At 39.4% G+C, this 21,797-nt stretch overlaps 1 protein-coding gene across 1 annotated transcript in view; it reads left to right on the top strand.

Annotated features, from left to right (window-relative positions):
- znhit6 (zinc finger HIT-type containing 6) overlaps positions 1-14,683 on the top strand; it is a 29,949-nt gene extending 15,266 nt beyond the window's left edge. Inside the window, exons 6-10 of the mRNA XM_063891861.1 lie at positions 514-582; positions 806-886; positions 3,382-3,462; positions 11,350-11,474; positions 13,918-14,683. Coding sequence (XP_063747931.1) covers positions 514-582; positions 806-886; positions 3,382-3,462; positions 11,350-11,474; positions 13,918-14,306 — 745 coding nt within the window. The 3' untranslated portion in view covers positions 14,307-14,683. The remainder of the gene's footprint in view (positions 1-513; positions 583-805; positions 887-3,381; positions 3,463-11,349; positions 11,475-13,917) is intronic.
- Positions 14,684-21,797: the final 7,114 nt, after the last annotated feature.

Here is a 21,797-nt window from a genome sequence, read left to right on the forward strand (position 1 = left end):
ATTTCATATCTTCCAAAATGTTTGATATATTAGGTTTTGATGGCTATTTTGACATCCCTATGACATTAGTCGGTCAAAACAGAGCAGCTGTTTACGGGATAAATGTTTGGTTGCAGAGCACGCCCAGCAACCCAAAAAAAACCCCAACCACGTTTAAAAGTTACTGCCCTGACTATTACCCCAGAAAGAGTGATCATTATGTGATATCCACCAGCTGCTGTCCTAGTATTGAGTGTATATATCATTGTCTCCATGGTGACTGCTTTATTCATTTACACGCATTCAGTCACACAGATGGCTAAGATTTTGGAAGCAGCCAGGCGTATTGTCTTGGACAGATTACGGCTGAATTCTCTGAATTTAAACAAGGGCATTTGTGTTTGACTGTGAAGGGAATACTGTGCAAGCGCTGGTGTCCTCATCTGACTGTGAAAAAAAAAAAGCATCAAGCCCTACTATTTTTGATAACCTGGAAATAAAAACTAAATATCACTTTGCCTTTGTCTTATTTAGAGAAAAAATGTTCCTGTGGCACCTGAAGCTCATCTTTCCACAGAGCAGCGCCGAGTTCAGTCAGAAGAGGTGAGTTTAAAAATTAAATTACATTTCTTTAAATGCATATCACTTGAAAAGCAATTTAATATTCAAAATGCAGGTTGCTGTATGGGGCGTTTCAGTAGCTCAGTGGACCAGGTAGGTGCACAGTCTGACATGGCAATAGTTGATATTCAGATCTAGATTTCTTGTGAAAGTTAAACAGAGATGTTTTCCCTCATTTCACTTGACTTGACTTTTTTTGTATTAGGGTGTCCGACAGGCTAACGTTGGAGCAGACCTTGAAGCCTTATATCCACCCTACAGAGTCGGACCCTGTGACACGGCAAAAGTGAGTCTTTTTACATTAACACCTAAGCCCTACATTTTAAATCTTACTGTATTCCCTGACGCATACACCCAACTTTTTTTTTTACCACAATACGGACACTTCAACCTAGGCTTGCAGCGTTAAACCTCTGTGTGGCACTGATTGAGATATGTGTAGGCCAATGCGCAGACCTAACAATCAGCAGTGAGCTGCTGTATGCATCATATGTGGTTGTGAGCTGTTAGTAGTCCACCCAGCTTGGAAACTTCTTTCATGTCTCAAAGTGTCTTTGTTTTATGGCAGTGTGGTCAAGTAGCCAATTTACATTAATGATTTTTGGGATAGTGTTAGGGAGAGGTCTGCTGAAGCTTTTCCCACACTTGGGCCGTAAAATATACAGTTTGTAGCTTGTTGGCTGGGATGATGCAGAGGACAGGAATAGATGACATAGAGACTTGCTGGGATGACTCCTAACAGGAGCAACTGGAAGAATATGTTTTCATGTATTTTAAGAAATAATCAGTTCAAAATGGGTTAGAGGGTCCAGTGGGTGACTGGCATCTCCCTTATAAGGTGAGAAGTGTAGTCATCTGGGAGGGAATCAGGAATAGAGCCGCTGTTCCTTTGGGTAGAAAGGAGCCAGTTCAGATGGTCCAGGCACCTAGTAAGAATGCCCCCTGGCCACTTCCCTATAGGGGTGTTTCATGCATGTCCTGCTGGGAGGAGACTGAGGGTCTGACCCGCGACCAGGTGGAGAATTGTATCTCAACGTTCCCCTGGGAGCACCTTCAGAGCTGGTTGATGTTGCGGGGGAAACTTTCAAACTGCTTCCTCAGGGACCAGATTATGGGTTAAGTAGTTGAAAATGGATGGAGTTTATCGTCATCAACTTCAGTTCCTGATGAGCAAAGCCCTAATCCTTAGATTAATGTGCAGCAATTATTGGAAGAAGTCCACTGTCAGTTGTTTTGGTGGAGTAACTGAACTCATGAAGAGAAGTATAACAATGAACAAAGTGATGACAGACATAGAAGTCATCACCAGTTTGATGTATTATTTGTATAACCTCTCAGTTTGACGGTAATGACTGCTGCTCAGCTCATAGCTCTTTTCAAAGTTCAAATGAGCAGTTTTGCTATTGGCAACAACTGTGGAGCTGGGTTCACTTACAAGTTCGATGTTCATAACAAGTGGGAATATGACTGGGGAAAACAAAGGTAATTGAATTGCTAACAATAATTGCTGTTGAAATGAAGACACAGTATATCAGCACTATTGCAGCAGCTTGTCCCAGCACCAGTGTGACGCAGTTACATTCATACACTATTGCATCGTATCGTCCTGGGATCATTACATAGCATAGGAGCTTTGTGTATTTTCAAAAACGTTGTCGTTAAGAAGCTGCCTGAAAACCACTGCATGTACAAAACTTGTTGTAAACACCCATAAAAAACAGACTTCTCAACATTATTTATTTTGAAATAAAGGCAGTTTGTAACCATGACTGCAGCTTTGGTTTTTGATGACCTTTATCATTTCCTATACAGCCAGCAGGACCAGACCAGAGACCCTGTCATTGCGTTTGGCAGCAGTGTTGAGGGACAGTTACATACAGAGTAAAAATGAGTCCACATGTGCAAGAGCTCTTAAGAAATTCATATTCACATCACTTCTAAATCTTCTTTTTCTTTCTTGTTTCACAGCAAATTTGAAAAAACATACACGTACAATCGTATTCAACTTTAATGAGAATATTTCCTACAAAGCAGATGAATAAACTGCTTTTGAATGGGTTGGGTTTATTAAACAAACAGGAAAAATACATTTTAAAATGTTCATAAACAGTTTTTCAAAGGTCATTTTCTATCCTGATATTCAATATTAAACCATCCAATCCAATCTCCATTTGTGTTTCCCTATGTTCTGTCTGATTCCCACAATCTTACTTTCCTTGCATTTATCTTTGTAATTTTGCCCCCGTTTCACTTTGTCTTTCCTTCTTCCAGGCTCATGTTACTGAACTGCAGTCTTTGAACAAGTTAGGTTCCTTGATTTCAAAACATTCAATATTTCCTATCCTTACCTCCTAACAGAACAGTGATATGACTCCTTTGACCTTACTTTGCACTGATAACTGTCAGCAGTAAGCCGTCTGCTGTAAAAACTCCAGCCAGAGCATAATGCAGACTATAATGTGTTTAACACCTAACTTGGTTCAGTGCCAACCATTTAGACACAACCTCTGCTTAGTCTGGATTCAAGTGGGGTTTAGCTCTCTATGGCCCATTAGCTGGCTGTTTACAGCAGGCTCGGGTGCCGTGGCCATAAGTTACATGGAAGATTTTCCATTCCACAAAAAACCTCAGTCTGTTTGTGTTTTTACCTTTCTTTTCTTTCTATCAAGCTTAGGAAATTCTAAAAAGTCAAATGTTCCAGTGTTTTTAATTGTCATTTCTAAAGAGTAATTATTGAGCTGAGTTGGTAACGTTCTGTGTTGATTTGAATGTCTGTTTCAGGTTGAAGATGTACGTGCAAACCCCGACAGATCAGGTTAAAATCTTCATGAAAGCAGAGGGGAGAAAGGCCAACTCAGTGAGGTAACACTTTTTTATTTGTCATCCTGGCGATTTTTATGATCAATATTAGGTAGTTTAACTTTTTCGTATGTAGACTGTAGGTCACTTTTTTTGTTTTAAACAGGGACCTTTTCTGCAACCTGTGTTTACCGACAACCAAAACAATTAGGATTGGTTTAAACAAAAGCAAACAAGTCAGAGAGTTTCTCCAAGGAGTAACATTGTATGTGCTGGATCATTTCTTCAGCTGTCGTCGTTAATCAATCTTCCTCTTGACTGTTACTGGATTTATGGGCCAATTTTGGAAAACACTGATGATAATACATCAGACAATATTAGTTTTATTAGAAAACATCTAATCTATGATTTAAACAAATATATCACACATTTATTCAGCACTTCTTTCAATGTGTTTATTGGGGTTGGACGCTGAACATTTGAAAAACAACTGTACTGTGTGTTTAAGCCCCTTCAGGCAGAGTCTGAGAGATGTTAGGAAATAAAATAACTTGACTAATCTTGACTTGACTAGACAATACACTGGTTACACTTTTTCTAAACTACATCAAGCATACCATATTGTTGTCCTTTTCTTGCTTCACATTAGAATGCAGTTCTAAGTTGCAATGCAGTTTTAAAAACACTAAAAATGAATACAGCCAAAATAATAAGAGGCCATCCAGACGCTCTGATTGAATGTATAAATGTTGCCCTGTACAATTAATTAAAAGCAGTAAAATCAACACTTTAAGATACGACTTGCACATTTATATTTATTTTAGATGTGTGGCTGAGTTTTGAGGTAGGGGATAATGTGCAGCAAGGTGTTCATTAATGAGGACAGATGGGATCCCGCCTCGCTGTACATTATCCCATCTACGTACTAAATAAACCAACGCCTTGACTTACATATTGGTTAAAAAAAATGGTATTTATAAAAAAAAATGTATTACTTTTTTGCTAAATTGATCAATCAGAATCAAGTATTTAACCGAGCAGTTATAATAAGATAATATGTACATTATTGATCCCAATTTGGTATTTATTTCCGTTGCGGCAGCATAAAAAACAAGGCATTGCACTTTATTAGAAATTAAAAGAATAGAAATAAACAATTTTAAAATAGAAACATCTCAAAATAGAAATAAACCAGCGTTAGAGAGTAGAAAATATACAGATGACTGTGAAGATAAAAAATCTATAAGCTACATGACAAATAAAACACTAGAAGGGAACATTTTCAGTCAACACAATATAAAGCAGGATATTATTTACATTAAGTGTGGAAGGAATGAAATATTAAATGTAAAATGTACAGTGTGAAGTTAAGTCCAGTTAACAAAAGATAAACTATGGAGCAGTTATCTCATAATCCTGTCATTGCTCCACCATCCGGTCTTTGTGACTCTTTGATTCACTTGCCATGACAGACATACTCAGCGTGTATGAAATTGAAATCAGTTGTACATGAATGTTATATCACCGTCTTGTAAATTCCTGCGAGGCTACACAGACTTTTGGCAGGGAGGCCTTCAGAGGGTTTTCTCCTCGCCTTTTGACTTTAATTCACACATTGGATACACTATTGATCAAGAGAATACTACTTTAATCCTCCTCTTCATCTCTCCATCATCCCTCTTACTCACTTTATGTTTCCATATTTCCTTTCTGATGCGCTTGCGCTTGCTGCCCCATCTGTCAGTCTCTTTTTAATGGGGGTCAGGGGGTGGTGTTGATAGCACCCATTTGCCTCGCCTGCTTTCAGATACTTTGGCTGTCCTCCATTTTTACTTAATCATGCAGTGAATGATGATCCTCGCCACTCATAATCATTGCCCCGTCATCAAACCTTCCATCCCATCCTTCATCCACACACACAGCTTTTCTTTGTCCCAGTGGGCTTGGCTGCACACGCTTTCTTAGCAAGTCAATCATATTTTATAGCAGCATTTAGACAGGAATTAATGAAAGACAAGTATATAGTTTTGACGTGCAAGCCAAGATTGAAATTGAACTGTCAGACTGCCATCAAATGACGTTAATAAAAGTTAGGTTATTTTCATGTGCCGTTATCTCTGATGCAACATCAGTGTCACCTAAGAAAGTCAGAGCGTTACTGTGGATTTCTCTTAAAAAGATTCCTTAAAGAGGACTAGCTGACACTAACTTCAACTTGTGATGATAGCTCGGAGTCTGCTTCTGCTCATACCAAGTGGGAACCCAATTGGGAGGGAATCGCTACTAATGCTGATCTCCCAGAATTGTTTTACAATCAGGATATAAGCTCTGACACTAACTAGTATAATAAATAACCACTTGTGTAAAAGGACTGCATTTAATGTGTTTTGCACTTGCCTCAGTGCTCATGTTATTGACGTAGTGTAGATGATTTATGAAGGAGCAACTCAGTATTAAATAACGTATGTGATGGACATTATAGTGTAATGAAAGAAAGCTCATGTACCAATTATGGTCTGTATCGGTTCATAAAAAAGTTGGACTTTGTTGTGCCTCCATAAGAGTTATTAAACTACAATTATCCACCTGATTTCTTTGACCCAATGACTCACAGCTCCAAGACAGCCTTTAATTTAAAACAAACTAAAGAAGATGATTGGAGTTTTGATAAAGTGTTTCTAAACAGAATCAAAGACTGAGTGGACTAGTAAACTGTTCATTGTTAAAGTCATATTTACAGGGTATGAATATGATGTCATCCTACTAGATCATCATGGTGTCTGCTCACACATCTGAAAACATGCAGTCAGCATCTGCTATTGTTCAGCTATGAGAAAGCATATATAACTCCATAAAAAGCGGTTTGCAAATTGACTGCAATAATAGAAGAAATTGGTTTTCAATGAGTGCTATTTAAAGAAAAGAGAAGCTGTGAGGGCGCACACATTTTTCCCTTCTGGTGACATTTGAATTTTTTTTTCAAAATAGATATTGGATATTTCTTGATTTTTGCCAGGCTGTCAAATCTTGCTTTTGAACATAACCAGGAAATAGATATGGTACAATTTGTTCATTTTACATTTGTCGTTTTTAAGCTCACCCAATTATTATCACCTTGGGGTTCCTTTATTTTTACATTTAGTGTTAGTGGGGGGGGGGAGTATCACATTAGTCATGTCAAGGTAGAGAGGTTTGTAGGCACAGTCATTGCCTGGGAAACTTTTAATAAATCTGTCATCAATCTAACAGTGTTACACATTTCTGTAAGAATGTTTATGACATGACTCCAATCACATTTAGCCTGATACAGTCATAGTCGTAAATCAGACTGTAGAGAAAGGATGTTGTGAATGTGTCTGGTCAAGTCCTTGATAATGAGTAATTCAGTGGTATAAATCTCCCTCTCTATATCTGACTTTCTCCCCGAGTAACTTTAAACTGTCATACCTTGTCATAGCTCTGAAAATGGGGCTGCATAATGAAGGGCTTTTAAGTGCGCAATTCAGATCAGGAATTCAGTGTTTGTTTTCAACGTTATAATTAGTAGTAAACCAGCGGTGTCCAAACATGTGAGGGCCACATACAGAAAAACACACTAAGGGTTAGGCCCCCTTACTAGAAGTGAGATATATTGCCTTTTAAGTTAAGTTATAATTTAGCAAAATCAATCAAATGTAGGTTAATTATGCTTGATTCTGGAATATGCTTTTTTTTTAAAACAGCCTACATCACAGTTCTCCATAGGGTTTCATTTATTTTATTGGGAGCTCATACCTTAAAGTTGGAGCCTCAGATTGCTGATAATAAATAGAAATATGAAGGTTGTATTTCAAGCGTGTTGTGCATAAGTTAATTGTCTTTTTCTCAATAATTAAGATTTGTTAGAAAATGTTTTCAACCTTAATAACAGAATTTATTTGACATGTGGGTTATTGACACATGAATACTACTGTGTAATATCTCTTTACATATAAGTTAAGTACAATATAAGACAAGCACAAGTTTCATGTGTGGGCCAGATTCCATTATAGATTTTGAATTAGCTGAGGGCCGATTCCAAATAGACCATGGGCCGTATATGGCCCCCGGGCCATAGTTTGGACACCCCTGAAGTAGATGTACATAACAGGAATATGACTGATAAGTGAAAAGGCCTCTACAGACTGAGGTCAAATCCCTTTATGGGGGTCACTAACAAGGTCAAATCAATGGGACAACAAAGGGGCCTTTTGAAATGATGTAATCTTCGTAGAAGCCCCTAGTTTTGAAGCGGTATTCATGTTGTGAAGTCATGGACAGCAGTAGTCATGGCTACTTAGAGCCAAGTCTAACACAAAGGGTATGACTGCATGTTGTTGTTCCTGTATGACTACTGGAATATCAACTGACTCCTATAAAGGAGCTCTTGTGCTAAGCTAAACATAGCTGTGCAACCAGTCAACATTCTCTTACTGGAAAGGAGACTGACCGTGCATCAAAAGAAGCCTTCAAACTTTCTGGATGTTTGTTTGTGTTTATATTCAATGTTTGTTTTGTATTCATCCCACTCCTAAGATCCAGATGATGCCCTTTCCTAATTTCCCTTAACTCCTTTCCTCTCAGCCAGCCTGTTGACGTGCCAGAAGTAGAGATGCTGTTTTTACATTTACAGCCAAAAAAAGGAAACCTCTGTGTGTGTGCATTCAGTTTTTTTAACCAGTGTTGTGGACCCATCAGACAGTAATGTTTCTGTCCTGTCCAGGCAGTGTTTTTCTCGCACATATTTGTGGCAAACCCTCTCCTTAACCCTCCTGAGCCTGTCGATCTGCTCTCCCTCAGCTTTCCCTGAAGCAATGTTAAATTTGTTTCTGTGCAGCAGATGCTTCCCCAGGTCTCCTGCAGTGCACTGGTTTGGGCAATTGTTACTAAATTAGCGAGCAGGTTATATTGAGCAATTGTGTGTCACTGGTAGACTGTGGTAATATGTTTAGCTGTTTAAATCTGTGGTCAGCATTATTAAGCCTTCCCTAAATGATTGGTCCCTATGCTATAGTGCAGTATATATAAAGACTATTGACAGACGCTACAACTTCTCTAACTGTCCCGTATGAATGCTACAGCCACATTAGTGTTGCTATGTCCATCAACTCCAAATATCAAGGTTCAAGGGTTTTTACTGTCAGATGCACAGTAGCTATAGTGTGGTTATGGCAATGAAGATGGGTCCCAAACTCCTCCAACAATGCGGCATATATTAAAATCACATAAAATATAGTGCAAAATGAAACGGAGTAGTTTAAATTAGAGTAAAATAGTGCAGGTATTTTGTTAGACCAGTCTATAAGTAGTGCAGATGAAGTATATTAAATGTCAGAAAAAAAATACGCTAAATTATGCATGGAATGTTGAAAGTGATCAAGTAATGCAGGATTCTATGTACATGTAAATACAATTAAATATACAATAACAGAATGTAAGATTAAATATTGTACAGTGTAGTTCAATTAAATGCTGTTTGTTCTATCAAGCTGTAATATAAGGCTAGGGTTTCTAATTCAACAAATACTTTATTACATTTATAATAACAACAATAACCCATAAGATCGCAGCACTATTGGCATGCTAACAATGTTTTGAGTTCTGACCGAATCAGCAGAGGGATGCTCGTAGAAACAGCATTTGGTGTGTACCACAAGCTCCTAACCTCAAAACTAACAGTACTGCTTCAGAAAAACGACTTGTATGTTACTGCTGAAGCTCTGTCAACTCCTGTGTGCCTCGGGCTACAGCCAGCAGGAGTCCTGTATGTTTGCACAGTAATGTTTGGTGGCTCGACATTATTATGACTTACTGTAGCTCAAGGCAACAATATTTTGTAAATCCAGCCTCCTGTAGCTCCTCTGCTGTGCATTGTTAGTAGTCAGGAGTTGCATATACTTGCTGTTATAAACATATTACTGCCTCTGTGGTGTTTAAAATAAATATGACAGTTGGTCAAATATTAGCATTTCAAATTCTGAGCCTCATGTGCCGCTTATGCCGCATCTTCAGCAGTATTTGGAGATTATATGCCAGGATGCTCTACCTTGTTGACAAAGATTTTGGTCTGAAAATCACTGATGCAGACTTCCCAAGACTGCCAAGATTTTCTAGCCTCTACCAGTGGAGAGCTGCAATAAAGGTGGCATCTAGATGCATCTGTGGGTTTCAAATGGCTAGTTCAGCATATTGCTGATTTCGATGTGGTGATAAAGAATTGTTAAGCTGACTTTTAATACAATTTAAATTATGCTCAGAGGGAATTTAAAGTTAATTGCGGAGAGATTTGAAAATGTTTGGCTACAAAAGACTGTACCAGTAAAAAATGTGTAGTTACTGGAGACCAGAAATGATTTCCAATGTCATTGCAAAGGTGTTGATTCATTGTTGTTCGAAATAATGCATAGTTGTTTGCTTCATAGCTATGAGAAATCTGCAAGTCTTTTGAAGCTAGCTAACCTTTCACCCTTACATTTGTTGGAATGCTGGTACCAATAAAAACAATAAAGTATTTTCAGGATCCTAATATCTTGCAATGTTTCGTCCTTGTAACTAATGCTGTGTCCATGATGATGGGTTAGAGGGGAAACAATAGTAACCTCTGTGAAGAGAACATCAGTGTTGCCCTTTGTTCTGTTCTGTTCATTCACTAGAACACTATATAGAGACCAGATGTGTGTGTGTTCTTGGCTGAGCCATCCATTTGGCCAAATGGCCAGAACCTTCAACAATGGATCAACACCACAGGGAGCTGCAATCTACTCTGCCATCTAAACTTGCTCTCTCTGTTGTTTACACACTTGTGTTTTTGTCTGGTAAGTGTATCCTTCCAAAAATAAAAAACATCCCTGATCCACAAGACTGGCATAAAAACAAAAATAAATAGAAACAGTATTTGTCTGGAATGCAGATTGCAAATGGATATGGTCCTTTTAGATATTCTGCTTTCTATAAATATATCTATATGCACATACCAGCATTTCAATACTTAACCTTCGACCACATTGTTTTCTTTCTACCCTAAAATTACCATAGCTATTGCTTCTCGTCTAATGTGGACACGAGCCAGAAACACCCTGCGACTGTTTGTTGTACACTTGCAAGATTTCTTTGTCTGTTTTGAAAGGCACAGGTTATCTCTTTTTTCCTTTATCCTGTCCTTCAGGAAGTGCCAAAAATGTAGCCATTTATTTGTAGGATCCTGGGAAATGATATCTTGCCCACCTAAGAGAAACTCTTCCAGGAGAGAGGGCTTCTTGGAAGTTGGCCCACCAGTTAAGACCTGTAAATGTCACATTATAGCAGAATGCTTTGATTGGCTTTGGGAGAGGGTGTCTACCTAGGCGGTTCTCAGTCTGCTTGTGCTTTTAGCAAAACAAACAATGGCTCAACAATCTTCACTCTGGCATGGGTTTGACAGTTGGCGAGGTAGGTGCCAATTACTGTATACATCCAAAATATATAATGCTTTGTATTTCGGTGGTGACAGCTTAAGCACAACAGTTCTGAATCAGTTGAGTGTAGATGCAAGCCTTGTCTCCCAAGAATCCAGTTAACTATTTATTCTGGTGATTTATGACCGTCACTAATGCATGACAGGACTACTTAGACACAAGACTGATGTCATCTCAGACAAAGAGCCAAAGGAAGGGTATGAGATCTGCTCCATGTGAGATTTGTTGTTGATTCTTGGTAAAGTCAGTTTCCATCTCTTGAGAACTCCAAGCAGGATCGTCAATAGGCAGAGCCATGACTCAAATATCTAACAATCTTTAAATGATCTCAGCCACCAAATATCTGTTGAAAAGTTTCAACAGTATCTATTTTAAGTTTTAATTTTTTGCAAACTTGATAAAGCTGAAATTAGCCTAATATCCCAGCACCGATGTCTTGTAATCACCTCTTTTATGTCTGGATTTTCCCCTGAAACAGGTACCATCAGTTGGACATTGGGAAGACCCTAAAGGACAACCTGAGCTACAAAACAATGATTGAGTATCCCGTGCTGCATGTTGTACTCAGAGACCATTGGAAGGAGTATCCACTGAAAGGACCAGGTAAAAAAAAACACCCTTATCTAGCTATAAATTTCATGCCCTCTCACTAATTCCTGCACCAACACTAACCTACTAATCCTTTGTTAGCATGTTATCATTCCTTCATCACCACATTCCAACTGATCTTTTCTGTAACTAAACAAGTGGGTGAACATGACACGAGTAAAAACCCTTCGTAGCCCCAACACACAAACCCCTCTCCACTTCCCCAATTCCAACAGCATTGTATCATGTCCTGGTTTCTCCAGCTGAGACTTTGTGGCTCCATGTTCCTTTATTTTTCACTATGGCAACATACTACCCCAACGGAAATGAGGGTGTTCTGCACAGCATCACACACATCAACCTAACCTCAGGCCAAAAAGAGGATCAAACATTGCTTACTTTTCAAAGGTGACCTCACGAGTTTTGAAAAGACTGAACACAAGAAAACAGTGATCAGCCTGTGTGTCTTGACTGGAAATTAAACTAGGTCATGAACAAAGGCATGTTATGAAAAGCATAAAGCACTAGTATTCTACTCGTGGTCTAACTGTGCACGTATATTCCAGTAGGGTGAGTATGGTCACCAAAGACCACACTAACCCAGTATCATTACACTGTCAGACCCACACGGACTGAATGACGAATTAGGTAATTTCTGTAGGAGTGTGTGTTTTCAGTGATAAGGCCTTGGTGTCACACTGTTTTGTTATAACGCTAGCCATAGAAACATCCTGTTGATTGCAAATGCCATGGCCTGGGAAGCTGGGCAGGAAGTGATAAAGAGCAATTGGACACTGGCAGCGGCACATCAGTGAGGATAAAGTAATGTTGAGGGTCCAGCAGACTCCCAACATGCAGTGTAGAGCAGGTCACGTTTCTGGCTTCAACTGCATTCAGCCAGTCAAGACTCACTCTTAGCTCCCTTTATTGGGCATCTCTTTAACGATATTTTAACCTTGTTACCTGTTATATGGGTAACATTGTTAAATTATTTTTGACATATTTCATACTAGCTCCACATGGGGAGGACCCGGATTCAAATCCGGACTAGGACCATTTGCCATGTTCCATTCCCTCCGTCTTCCCCCTTTGAAAACTCTCCCTTCAATCAAGGCACCGGTTGCCCAAAAATATCTATAAAAAAGACATAATTACTTAAAACATTACTAGCTTTAAAAATGGTAATATATGGCCTTGCTTTCAGTACAATAATATATGGCAATTTTGATCCCTCACCCCGGTACCAATAGACTATTAAGCCTTAAGGCACAATAACAGATACAAATGTGACCATCGTCTGCAAAACGATATCAGCCTGAAACTCCACTGCAGTTGATCTCCGCACTCCATCAAAGATACAAGTTTAATCGCATATGTAACCACGTTTATTTTTGCCCCTTTTCTCTATGAAAATAGAAGTGAACAGGAGGCCCACATGTATTTTGAGCATGTGGTGGTGTTGGATGAAGAATAAGACATACTTTATTAATTGTTCCACTCTGTTGTGTTAACACATGCACAAACAGAACAGTATGGATGATAGGAGAAGTGGCAGAGTAAAGAGGGGTTTTGGTGGCTTGGCAGTGCCCAGGAGGTGAACTGCTTTCCAGCTACAAGTGCATAATTTGGTCTGATAACGACGTGAATTGGCAATCCTACGATTCCAAGGCCAAGTCCCTACAGACTGTGCTCCTAACGGCCCTATTTGACAAAGAACTATTGGTGGAGACATCACAGTCAACAATTTACCAAAGCAGGCTTGTATTTTTATTTATAGTTAATTAAGTAAGCTCCTAACTCAAACTCCTTACCTCAACTTTATAGGGTCGAACATTTTTAGAGCCTTTCAATCCTTTAAGAAATGGTCCGTGCGAAAGACAATGGTAAATGCGAGGCAGACTGTTCTTTTCAATTGTGTTGCGTGTTTCAGCACCAAGAACAGAGGCTTAATAGCACTTATCTCTCACATTATGGGATCAGCTTGATAACCATTTGTTAGAATACAGACAAAGACATAATGGCAAAAGTGTCTGAAGTTTTAAGTGATTTTTAAACGGGTTCATTCGTTTTATGATTCAGCAGACTGTGGGGAGCTTATGTTGGGGAAGAATTGCTTATAATTTACAATTATCATTCTTGCTGTCATTTATTCTGCAGCCTTTCTTTCACACATGTCTATTCTGCTTTATTGCATAACTAATTGCTTGGCTCTCTGCCTCGCCCTGGAACCCAGCATGAAGCCAAACCATAGCGTCATCATTCCCAAACTGTCTGTACTCTCCCTCTCTTTCCCACCGTGTGGCTTTAAACATGACCCCAAGCTGTGCTCTAACCATATTTGTGCAACTGACCGCTCTGATCACTTGTGGTTACCTATTGACTTATCACAATGTGTAACTGTAGCAAGGGCTGTGTTTAATCATGCTTTTCATACACCAATGGGGTCATATTGTTTCAGCTGAACCCACATCAGCCTGCAGTAGTTTTGCAACGAAGAGGGAACAGGCGGACCGAGAGAAGGAAGATGTGATCCGAGTTTCACCATCCCTACAAGGAGCTTGCACCCCGGGGGGAAGCAACATCTGCCCTGAAACTGAAGCCCGACAAGTGAAAAGGGCCAAGAGAGAAGTAGGGAAGGAAGATGTAGAGGAGGGAGAGATCCCAGACAGTAGTGATGAAGAGAAAGAGGAGGGGGAAGGACATACTGAAGACAATACCCCATGTGGTAGGAGCTGTGATGATGCCAAAAGCCCTGCTAATAACATGGAGGTGATTAATGACAGGGTGGACTTAAATGTTAACGATGGTATTAATAAACACAGTGACAGCAGCAGGGACGGTGTATAAATGAGGTTACACTGATGACAATTGAGCTGTCAGAGAAGAGTGCTGAGGTCTGCATGACTAAGGAGGATGCTGTGAAAGAGCGTGTTCATACCCATCAGTGTCAGGATGGAAATTAGTCAGCTAATGCTGCTGTCAGCTGTGGACTGAAATGATAACGCCCAGATGTTCAGGGTGAAATGAGCGAGGAGGCAGACATATCTGACAGGAGGTCATCAATCTTCTGTCAGTGTACGGCAGACTATTGCCACCAGACAGTGTTTTCAGTTGTTTCAAAAGCTCGTTTTAAGGTACCACTTTATAGTTGTGTTATGTGTTTGTTTAAGTTGACCTTATTTGTCTAGAATCATCATTTCTTAAATAAAGACATTTTTTGGAAATCTTTGTGGATTTGTCCTTTACTGCTGCTCACTAGTATTGGACCAAACATACTAATACATTATTTTAAAATATGTTGGATTTACAAATGCTCATTTCTTTAATACCTGTCTTTTTGTCAATTTATCTGCTGTTCTGAAGATTTTGATCATGATCATCAGACTCCCATCTGTTCATACGCATCATGTGATATGATCAAAAGCTCCAGAGAACATGACAAATGGACCTTGAGATCATTTCCTGTTTGAAGGATCAATAGTGTGCATCGATTCCAGTTTCTCAAAGTGTTTTTAATCATGTATGAAATAAGTTTATAATTGTCATTAAAAACATTTTTGAGAATGTTGAAAAATGCTCTCCTTTAAAGAAAATATAATTTGTGATTATGACAAAGCCCAGCTCTCCTGAAGCAGTCTGTGTTGAATACTGTCTCTCTAAAATGGAAACCAGCACCTCGCTGCGCTTCTATCACCTTTGAAGTTCAACACATTTCTCCCGTCTGTCGAGCTTCACTTAGACCATTAGTCAGATTTTTCCATCAGCTAATAAAAGTTAATGTTGACATGCTCGTTTTTCTGACACCTCCTGGGGTGTCTCCCTGTCTGAATGTACTTACGCATGTGGTGCCTCTGCGTACCGTGTTCTTACCTAATGTTGGTTTATGATGACAACAGACTGCCAGATATAATTGACAGTGTGGCTCATTGGTGGGGCCTGTGTTTATAGATGTGTTTTTATAACCTATGCTAACCTCTTGTGGATGTTAACCCCTATGGACGGGCGCTCTTTGATGTCCGGCCGCTGATGACGCATTTTCCACCCTTCTGCAGTCAGAGGCAATGATCTCACATCTGACTGCGCATCCCTCTGCGAGAGAGGACGCAGAGACCCCTAACTCATTCTACTCATTCTTTTTCCTTCAAATTCCATTTTAATGTCCATATTTAGGTTTTACCATGCATTTTGGACAATATGTTCTGGTAATGTCCAGCTCAGCCTTCATACAGCTTGGTCAATCAACAGCATTGGATAAAAGTATAACTTATTTTTTACACAAAAATATATGTACAAAAATGGGCTGGCGAGTTATGACCAAACAAAGATATGAAACTGTTTTAAAGATCCTGGAAAATATGCCTGTCAATTATTTGCTGAGAGCTAGATGAAAGGATTAATACCACTTTGTCTGTGAAACACAAGACTTCGGCCAACAGCTGGATAACTATTCTAGTGTAAAGACTGGAAAAGGGGCCACAGCCTGCTTGCCTCAGTCCAAAGATGCCAAAATCTTTTTTCTCTCACTCTAAGCAAGAAAGCAAGCAGCAATATTTCAAAAAAAGGCAATTGATTTATTTAAAGAAGCAACATGGTGGCTGTTTCCCAGCTAGAGCAGAATGATGTTGTTAGGTGTTGTCATGCCACCCACAGTACTATTCATTCAAAATCTAAAATGTACAGTACTTTGATATGTGGGTCCTTTTTAGCAGACAATACACTGTACTGTGCAAAGACCCATGTAACATACCACCAAGTGGATAAAAGTACAAAACTCTGGTGCCTGCACACATCTGTTCCTTTATTTGTCATGGCTTTGCCTGGTTTGAATTACCACCCATTTTATTTTAGCAGTTTTCTTAATTTTCTATCTCAATAAAGTTACTCAATGCGACCACACAAAAGCTCTGCTTTGTTTCTCTTTGCTGTTAAAAGTAAATTTGAGCTTTTTTTAGTCAGTGGGGAACATAAGCATTGGAAATAATTCCTCTAAATTAAATAAATTGCCTTTTCAAATTTCTGTAGTTGGTTTGCACTTAATTAGTCTTGATTTGGTGGGCAGAGTTCAATTGAGCTGCGTGCAGAGCTTTTTCTTTTATGAGAGCAGTTTCAGGGACATGGTTTTGCTGTGGTGGCCTTACCCAGAAACAGGCTAATGTTGGCAGGACTGCATCAGGAAAGGCAGGTACTGAAGCACAAAATCATGTTTCCAGGGCCTGATGTCACCCACTTTCACATGCCATATAGAGTGGTTGTCATTAGGCACACTAAGAAACATTTATCAGGCAGAACCTCCTAAAGGCATGGAAAACATTTTCATTGCTCGAAATCAAACACTTTTCATATGCAACCAAGTCTACAATTTTGCATGCTTATGTCACGTTATAAATTGACATTCGACCGATGTTTTGCTTATCATGCTGTTCCAGTACCACTAAATGATGCCATCTGTTTTCCTGAACACAGAAATGCTGAACCGCAGTGGCTTTTCTATTGCCTGTTCATTGTCATTGATATTATCAAATCTGAAACCCTTTATTTATTATTATATATAAGTTGTTTTCAGTCAACAAAAACCTTCGCCAGGAAGCACAGGCTCAATCTTTGTAATGTTTCCAAACATTTTCTTCATAAGTCCATACTTATAACATGCAAGTCACATGTGGGTACTTTACTTTGTACACAACGTAAGTATTACTAACCTGTTAAGTCACCCTTTAGGACAGATTTAGGCGGAAAGCTCAAGAGACTTTGGCTGAGTAAATTCATCCTGCTCTTAGGATAAACAAAAGCCACTACCACACTTCAACACAAACAGACCAGCAATGTTGTCACCATGGTCACCTCGGAGACCGATCTCTAGTAAGTTGTTTGCAGGAAGTGATTCACATGTTCCCTTTGTCTGTCTTGTTTCAATGTGACAGTCTGAGCAAACACAGCCTGCTTGTTTTCTGTTATTCTTTTATTATCAGCCTTAAGGTAATCGTGGTGCAGTTGATTTTAGAGCACCTGCTAACATTGGCCTTTACCAGACTTACTGTTAATGTGTTGTCCTGACTTTATATAGACATGCCAAATATTAACAATGTATTGGTTTACAGGGTAAGAGGATGTATCAAAAGACCCTAATGACATGTACTCATCATTCAAATCTCATTTCTTCTCTTTTTTTTATTGAAAATTGTTTTTTCAATAACTTCCATTTCATGTGACAAAATGACTCCATATCAATGGAGCGTTGTAACAGGACACATCCTTTTAATTGAGTTTTAGTTTATTTTTTCTAATTTATATGAATATTTTATTGAAGTCCTGCACCTATCCACGCTGATTGGCATGTGCTGGAATTTGTTTTCTTTTTTGGAGCTTCTCATTATCCCCTGGCTGGAGCACCGCAGTCTTAGTGGGAGTTCTGGAGAGCAAGGCAGCTGGGGACTACATACTTCTGCTGAGGGACTTGTTCTACACCCTCGCCTGTCCAAAAAAATAAAACGTAGGCTACCCTTTCACAATCGATGGCCAATGATAATACAGTTTGAACTCATTTCATCTGATCTGCCGTGTTTGATCTTCTTTTTGGCTATCATTGCTGTTGAGTCTTATTTGGTTATCCTCTGAGGAAATGTGGGTCTCTGTTGGCACTTGCTATGAAACTTAGTACATCCAAGGATACAAGATGCTGCCCGCTATGAAGTAGTGCAAGTATTTTAGATTCAATGTTTAAGTGTGAGATCAACAAGCACACCATGTTTTTAGGGCTAGTTTGTGTAGCCTAGATATCAAGAAACATGGAGTAAGAATGCTGCTCTTTGCCAGTGAAGGCCGCTGACGTGTTTAGAGCATCTTAGCCCCATAGCGAGAAACCTTGGAGCAGAATATATCCTACCTGGCCTGGGATAATACATTCAGAAAGCTCGATATGTGCTGCGAACCTTAACACTTAATTAAGCAACATCACGTTTTTGAACTGGGATAAAACATTTCAAGGATTTCATTCTCATGCAACATCTTTAATGTCACCACATAGTGCCATCTGTGCTGCGAAATCGGTTGGTTTTTACTGACACTAGGATTAAGACTGATGTAAGAGCATGTGTATGTGCTTTTTTTACATTTATATCTGTTTCTTTGTGAGGTTACTTTACTGTGGTTTGTGACAGGGGAAGGCCAGTAGGCACTTTTTTAGTGCACGAAACTTCGAGTCATAGTTGCCACTCATTAGCAATTTCCATGGCTCAACCATTGTTAGCTCCAAAGATCAAAGAGGCAGAAGAAATCAGAACTGTGTTACAGGGGAAAATGGGTGGCAATATAATGACTAATGCCTTACTGGCCCTTATTTCTCCACAATTGTGGAAACCAGCCTGCAATTACCCAGCATGGGGGAAAATACATTACTCTTGTCACTTAAGGTTCCATAGGCAGAATACCGCAGAAAATCTGTTTTCTGACCAGAGAACAACCCCTGCTCAGAGTTCAAATCACTTTTTTTTACATGACTTATAGGGATGGTGCTGTAATGATCTAGTTTCGCTGCATTTGTGTGACCAGAGTGAAGTTTAATTGTAGCATATTATGGAATATAGAAGGCGGTAGCTTTTTTAGAGAGTAGTGGTCAGAAGCGTCACTTTTTAGTTTTTGTTTTATGTATCTCATGTGAATTAGCTCACTATTGAGTAACTATATAATGTAAAAATCTACCGGTGATAAAATAGTTTTTAGTTTGAAGTCTGTAGACGTTTAATGCCTGTATATATGAATTAAAATCTGACGATGTTTTGAAGTTGAAGATGCAGCACAAATGTATGTAAAAACTTGATACATCATTCACTTTGTCACCTCCCATCCTGGGTCCACATTTTATGTCCAAGATATCTCACATTTTGTAGCCCTTTTGGAAGCCAATTGCAATTGTTACAAAAAAAAGAGCTGTAGTGTTAAAATCCCTTAAACATTTTAATAGTTGTGAAGGCAAAATGACAACTTTTGATGTGTAATGTCATTGCTCTGCCCATGTTAAACAACAGTGAGAGAGATATGCCTACATTAGCTCAGCTGTTGATGGTTTTTGCCCCCTTAGAGATTATTCAGTCCAACATTGTCTCCATTGGGCCAAGACTCAAGACGCCCAAAATCTCAGAGCTGCCTCTCCCATCAATGCTCAGCCTGTTTGAGAAACTAATCACTCCAGTAGCCAGTGGCCCTCTGGGGACCGGCTGAACAATCCAACAGCCTGGGAGGGAATCGCATGTGATTTTCCCCTAAGTCTGCTCATCAGTTATGTAATTGCAGATGGGGATCGGATGGGTGTGTTGAGAGACTTGCATCACTGTCATTGTTGTGTGTGTGTGCTCATGCTGGTTTAACAAGAGGGTCCCCCACCCTATCAGGATTTGGCAAATGGATGCCTTTTACATCACTTTGTTTCAGTGAGAAATGGAAGAAATGAATATGCGCATTTATAGTAAAATAATCATTTGCAGGATTTCAGAGTCAGCCAAAATGCTAAATTGAATATTAAGAATGTGCAAGTGTAAAAAGGTGACGAAGTGTATTTCATTTCAACAGAATGTTTTTACCTATTTTGTCCAGCAGATGGGGCTTTTTAAAACAACTTGCTCCCTCTGCATTTGTACTTTTTGGCCAGCCTTAAACCCTCTATGCTTCTTGCCCCTGGGTTCCTTATAACAGTGAATATTAATCTGAGGTTAGAGACAAGGGGGCTGTTAAATAGCTGACATCAGTGCTCAGCAGCTTCCAGCACGTTGTAATGACCACTCTCAATCCCGTTAGCTTCTGGTTGCACAGCATTACGTAGTGCTTGATGGAGCTTTAATGCTAATGTCTTTGTCATATAAAAACATTTTGGGTTCAGGGAATGAGGTAGCCGCTGAGTGATTTAATTGCAGGGGCGCATGTGTGTGAGAGCTTTGTTTGCCTGTGTGTCTGAGAGCAATCGTTTTTACAGGTTTGTGCTGTGTTGGCAGGGACACTGAAGGATGTGAACTATGCTATTCTGTACATTATAAAGGAATGCTACGGATGACCGAAAGGACTGCTCACATAAAGTACAGATGCCATTTCATAACCAAGTTAGCTGCATCGTGTCAACAAGACAAATTACTTCTGATTGCACGACACTTTCTAACCTCTGAATGACCTAGATGGAAATGTTATTTTTTTGGGCAGCAAAGAGCAAAAAGGGGTCTCCCTGAAAGTGTTTGGAGTGTAAAATCTGAGCTGCAAGGGGTAGCCACACATCTTTGTGATTAGGTAAACCTCAGAAGCCTTTCATGTGAGCAATCTGTAAAACCTCAGTGGGCACGTCCTGTGTGGTATGCAGCTCAATCAAAGGCAATGTGTCCCACTCAACCTCCGTTTAAATACACCCAATTAAGACTTATTTTCAGCAGCTGTGCATAAATGTTGTGCAGGAGTGCCAATAGAAATCTTTTTATAGTTGTTTTTGTCAAGATTAAATGCCTTTAGTTGATACAAGTGAGCACTTTGGGAGTGTTTGTGTACATTTGGAAAATCCTCTTAGCTAAAGTGAACATGTTGCTCTGAAATATTTTCCAACATCTGCCACCCATCAGGATGTCTGCTTTCTGAGCCACTACTGCATTCCTGAGCCACTCCCTCTACCTGGATCAAAAAAGAAACCCTTCCCTGTCGTTGCCCCTGAGCTCTCTCTACCCCAGTACAAACTGCACTGTAGGTATTTGTACCAGGTGCAAGCATCTGCCATCAAATCACTTGTCTCAAAAAAGAAATATAACACACATCCTTTTCAGACAGATACTTATTGTGCTCTTTAATTATGCATTTCGTATTTCCCGGGATTCATGTATCTTTGGGTGATAAAACTTAAAAGCTTAAAGCATGCAGGACCAATCTGGGTTCAGGTAAACATAAATTATGACAGCACCAGAGGAAGAGTAAAGTGGCATTTTTGACGGTAGAACACAGTGTTTCACTAGCTGGAAAACTGGATTTGAAACTTCTATGACCAAAACAATCTATGTTACCCCTGTTTCCTGTGCTTCCTCTTTTTCAAACTCATAATAGTATTTCTTTGTGCCTGTTAAACTGAGACAGATTTAAGCCCTCCCTACTTCGCCAGGCTGTTTACAACTGTTTAGCAGACCCCTGCAGTTTAAGAGCCAACAGAGGCCAATGCAACTAATTCACTTTAAAAGACAACTACTAATGAATTAGGTCAATTTGGAATTGCGAGTCCGCTCTGTGAAAAAAAAAGTGTACCCGGGAATGCAATTCTTTGTATACAGCCCATTGTATACAATAATAGTGATTGTCCCCCCCTTGCATGGTGTCTAATCC

The sequence above is a fragment of the Eleginops maclovinus genome, chromosome 9 (assembly GCF_036324505.1).
Source record: "Eleginops maclovinus isolate JMC-PN-2008 ecotype Puerto Natales chromosome 9, JC_Emac_rtc_rv5, whole genome shotgun sequence".
Classification (NCBI taxonomy): domain Eukaryota; kingdom Metazoa; phylum Chordata; class Actinopteri; order Perciformes; family Eleginopidae; genus Eleginops; species Eleginops maclovinus.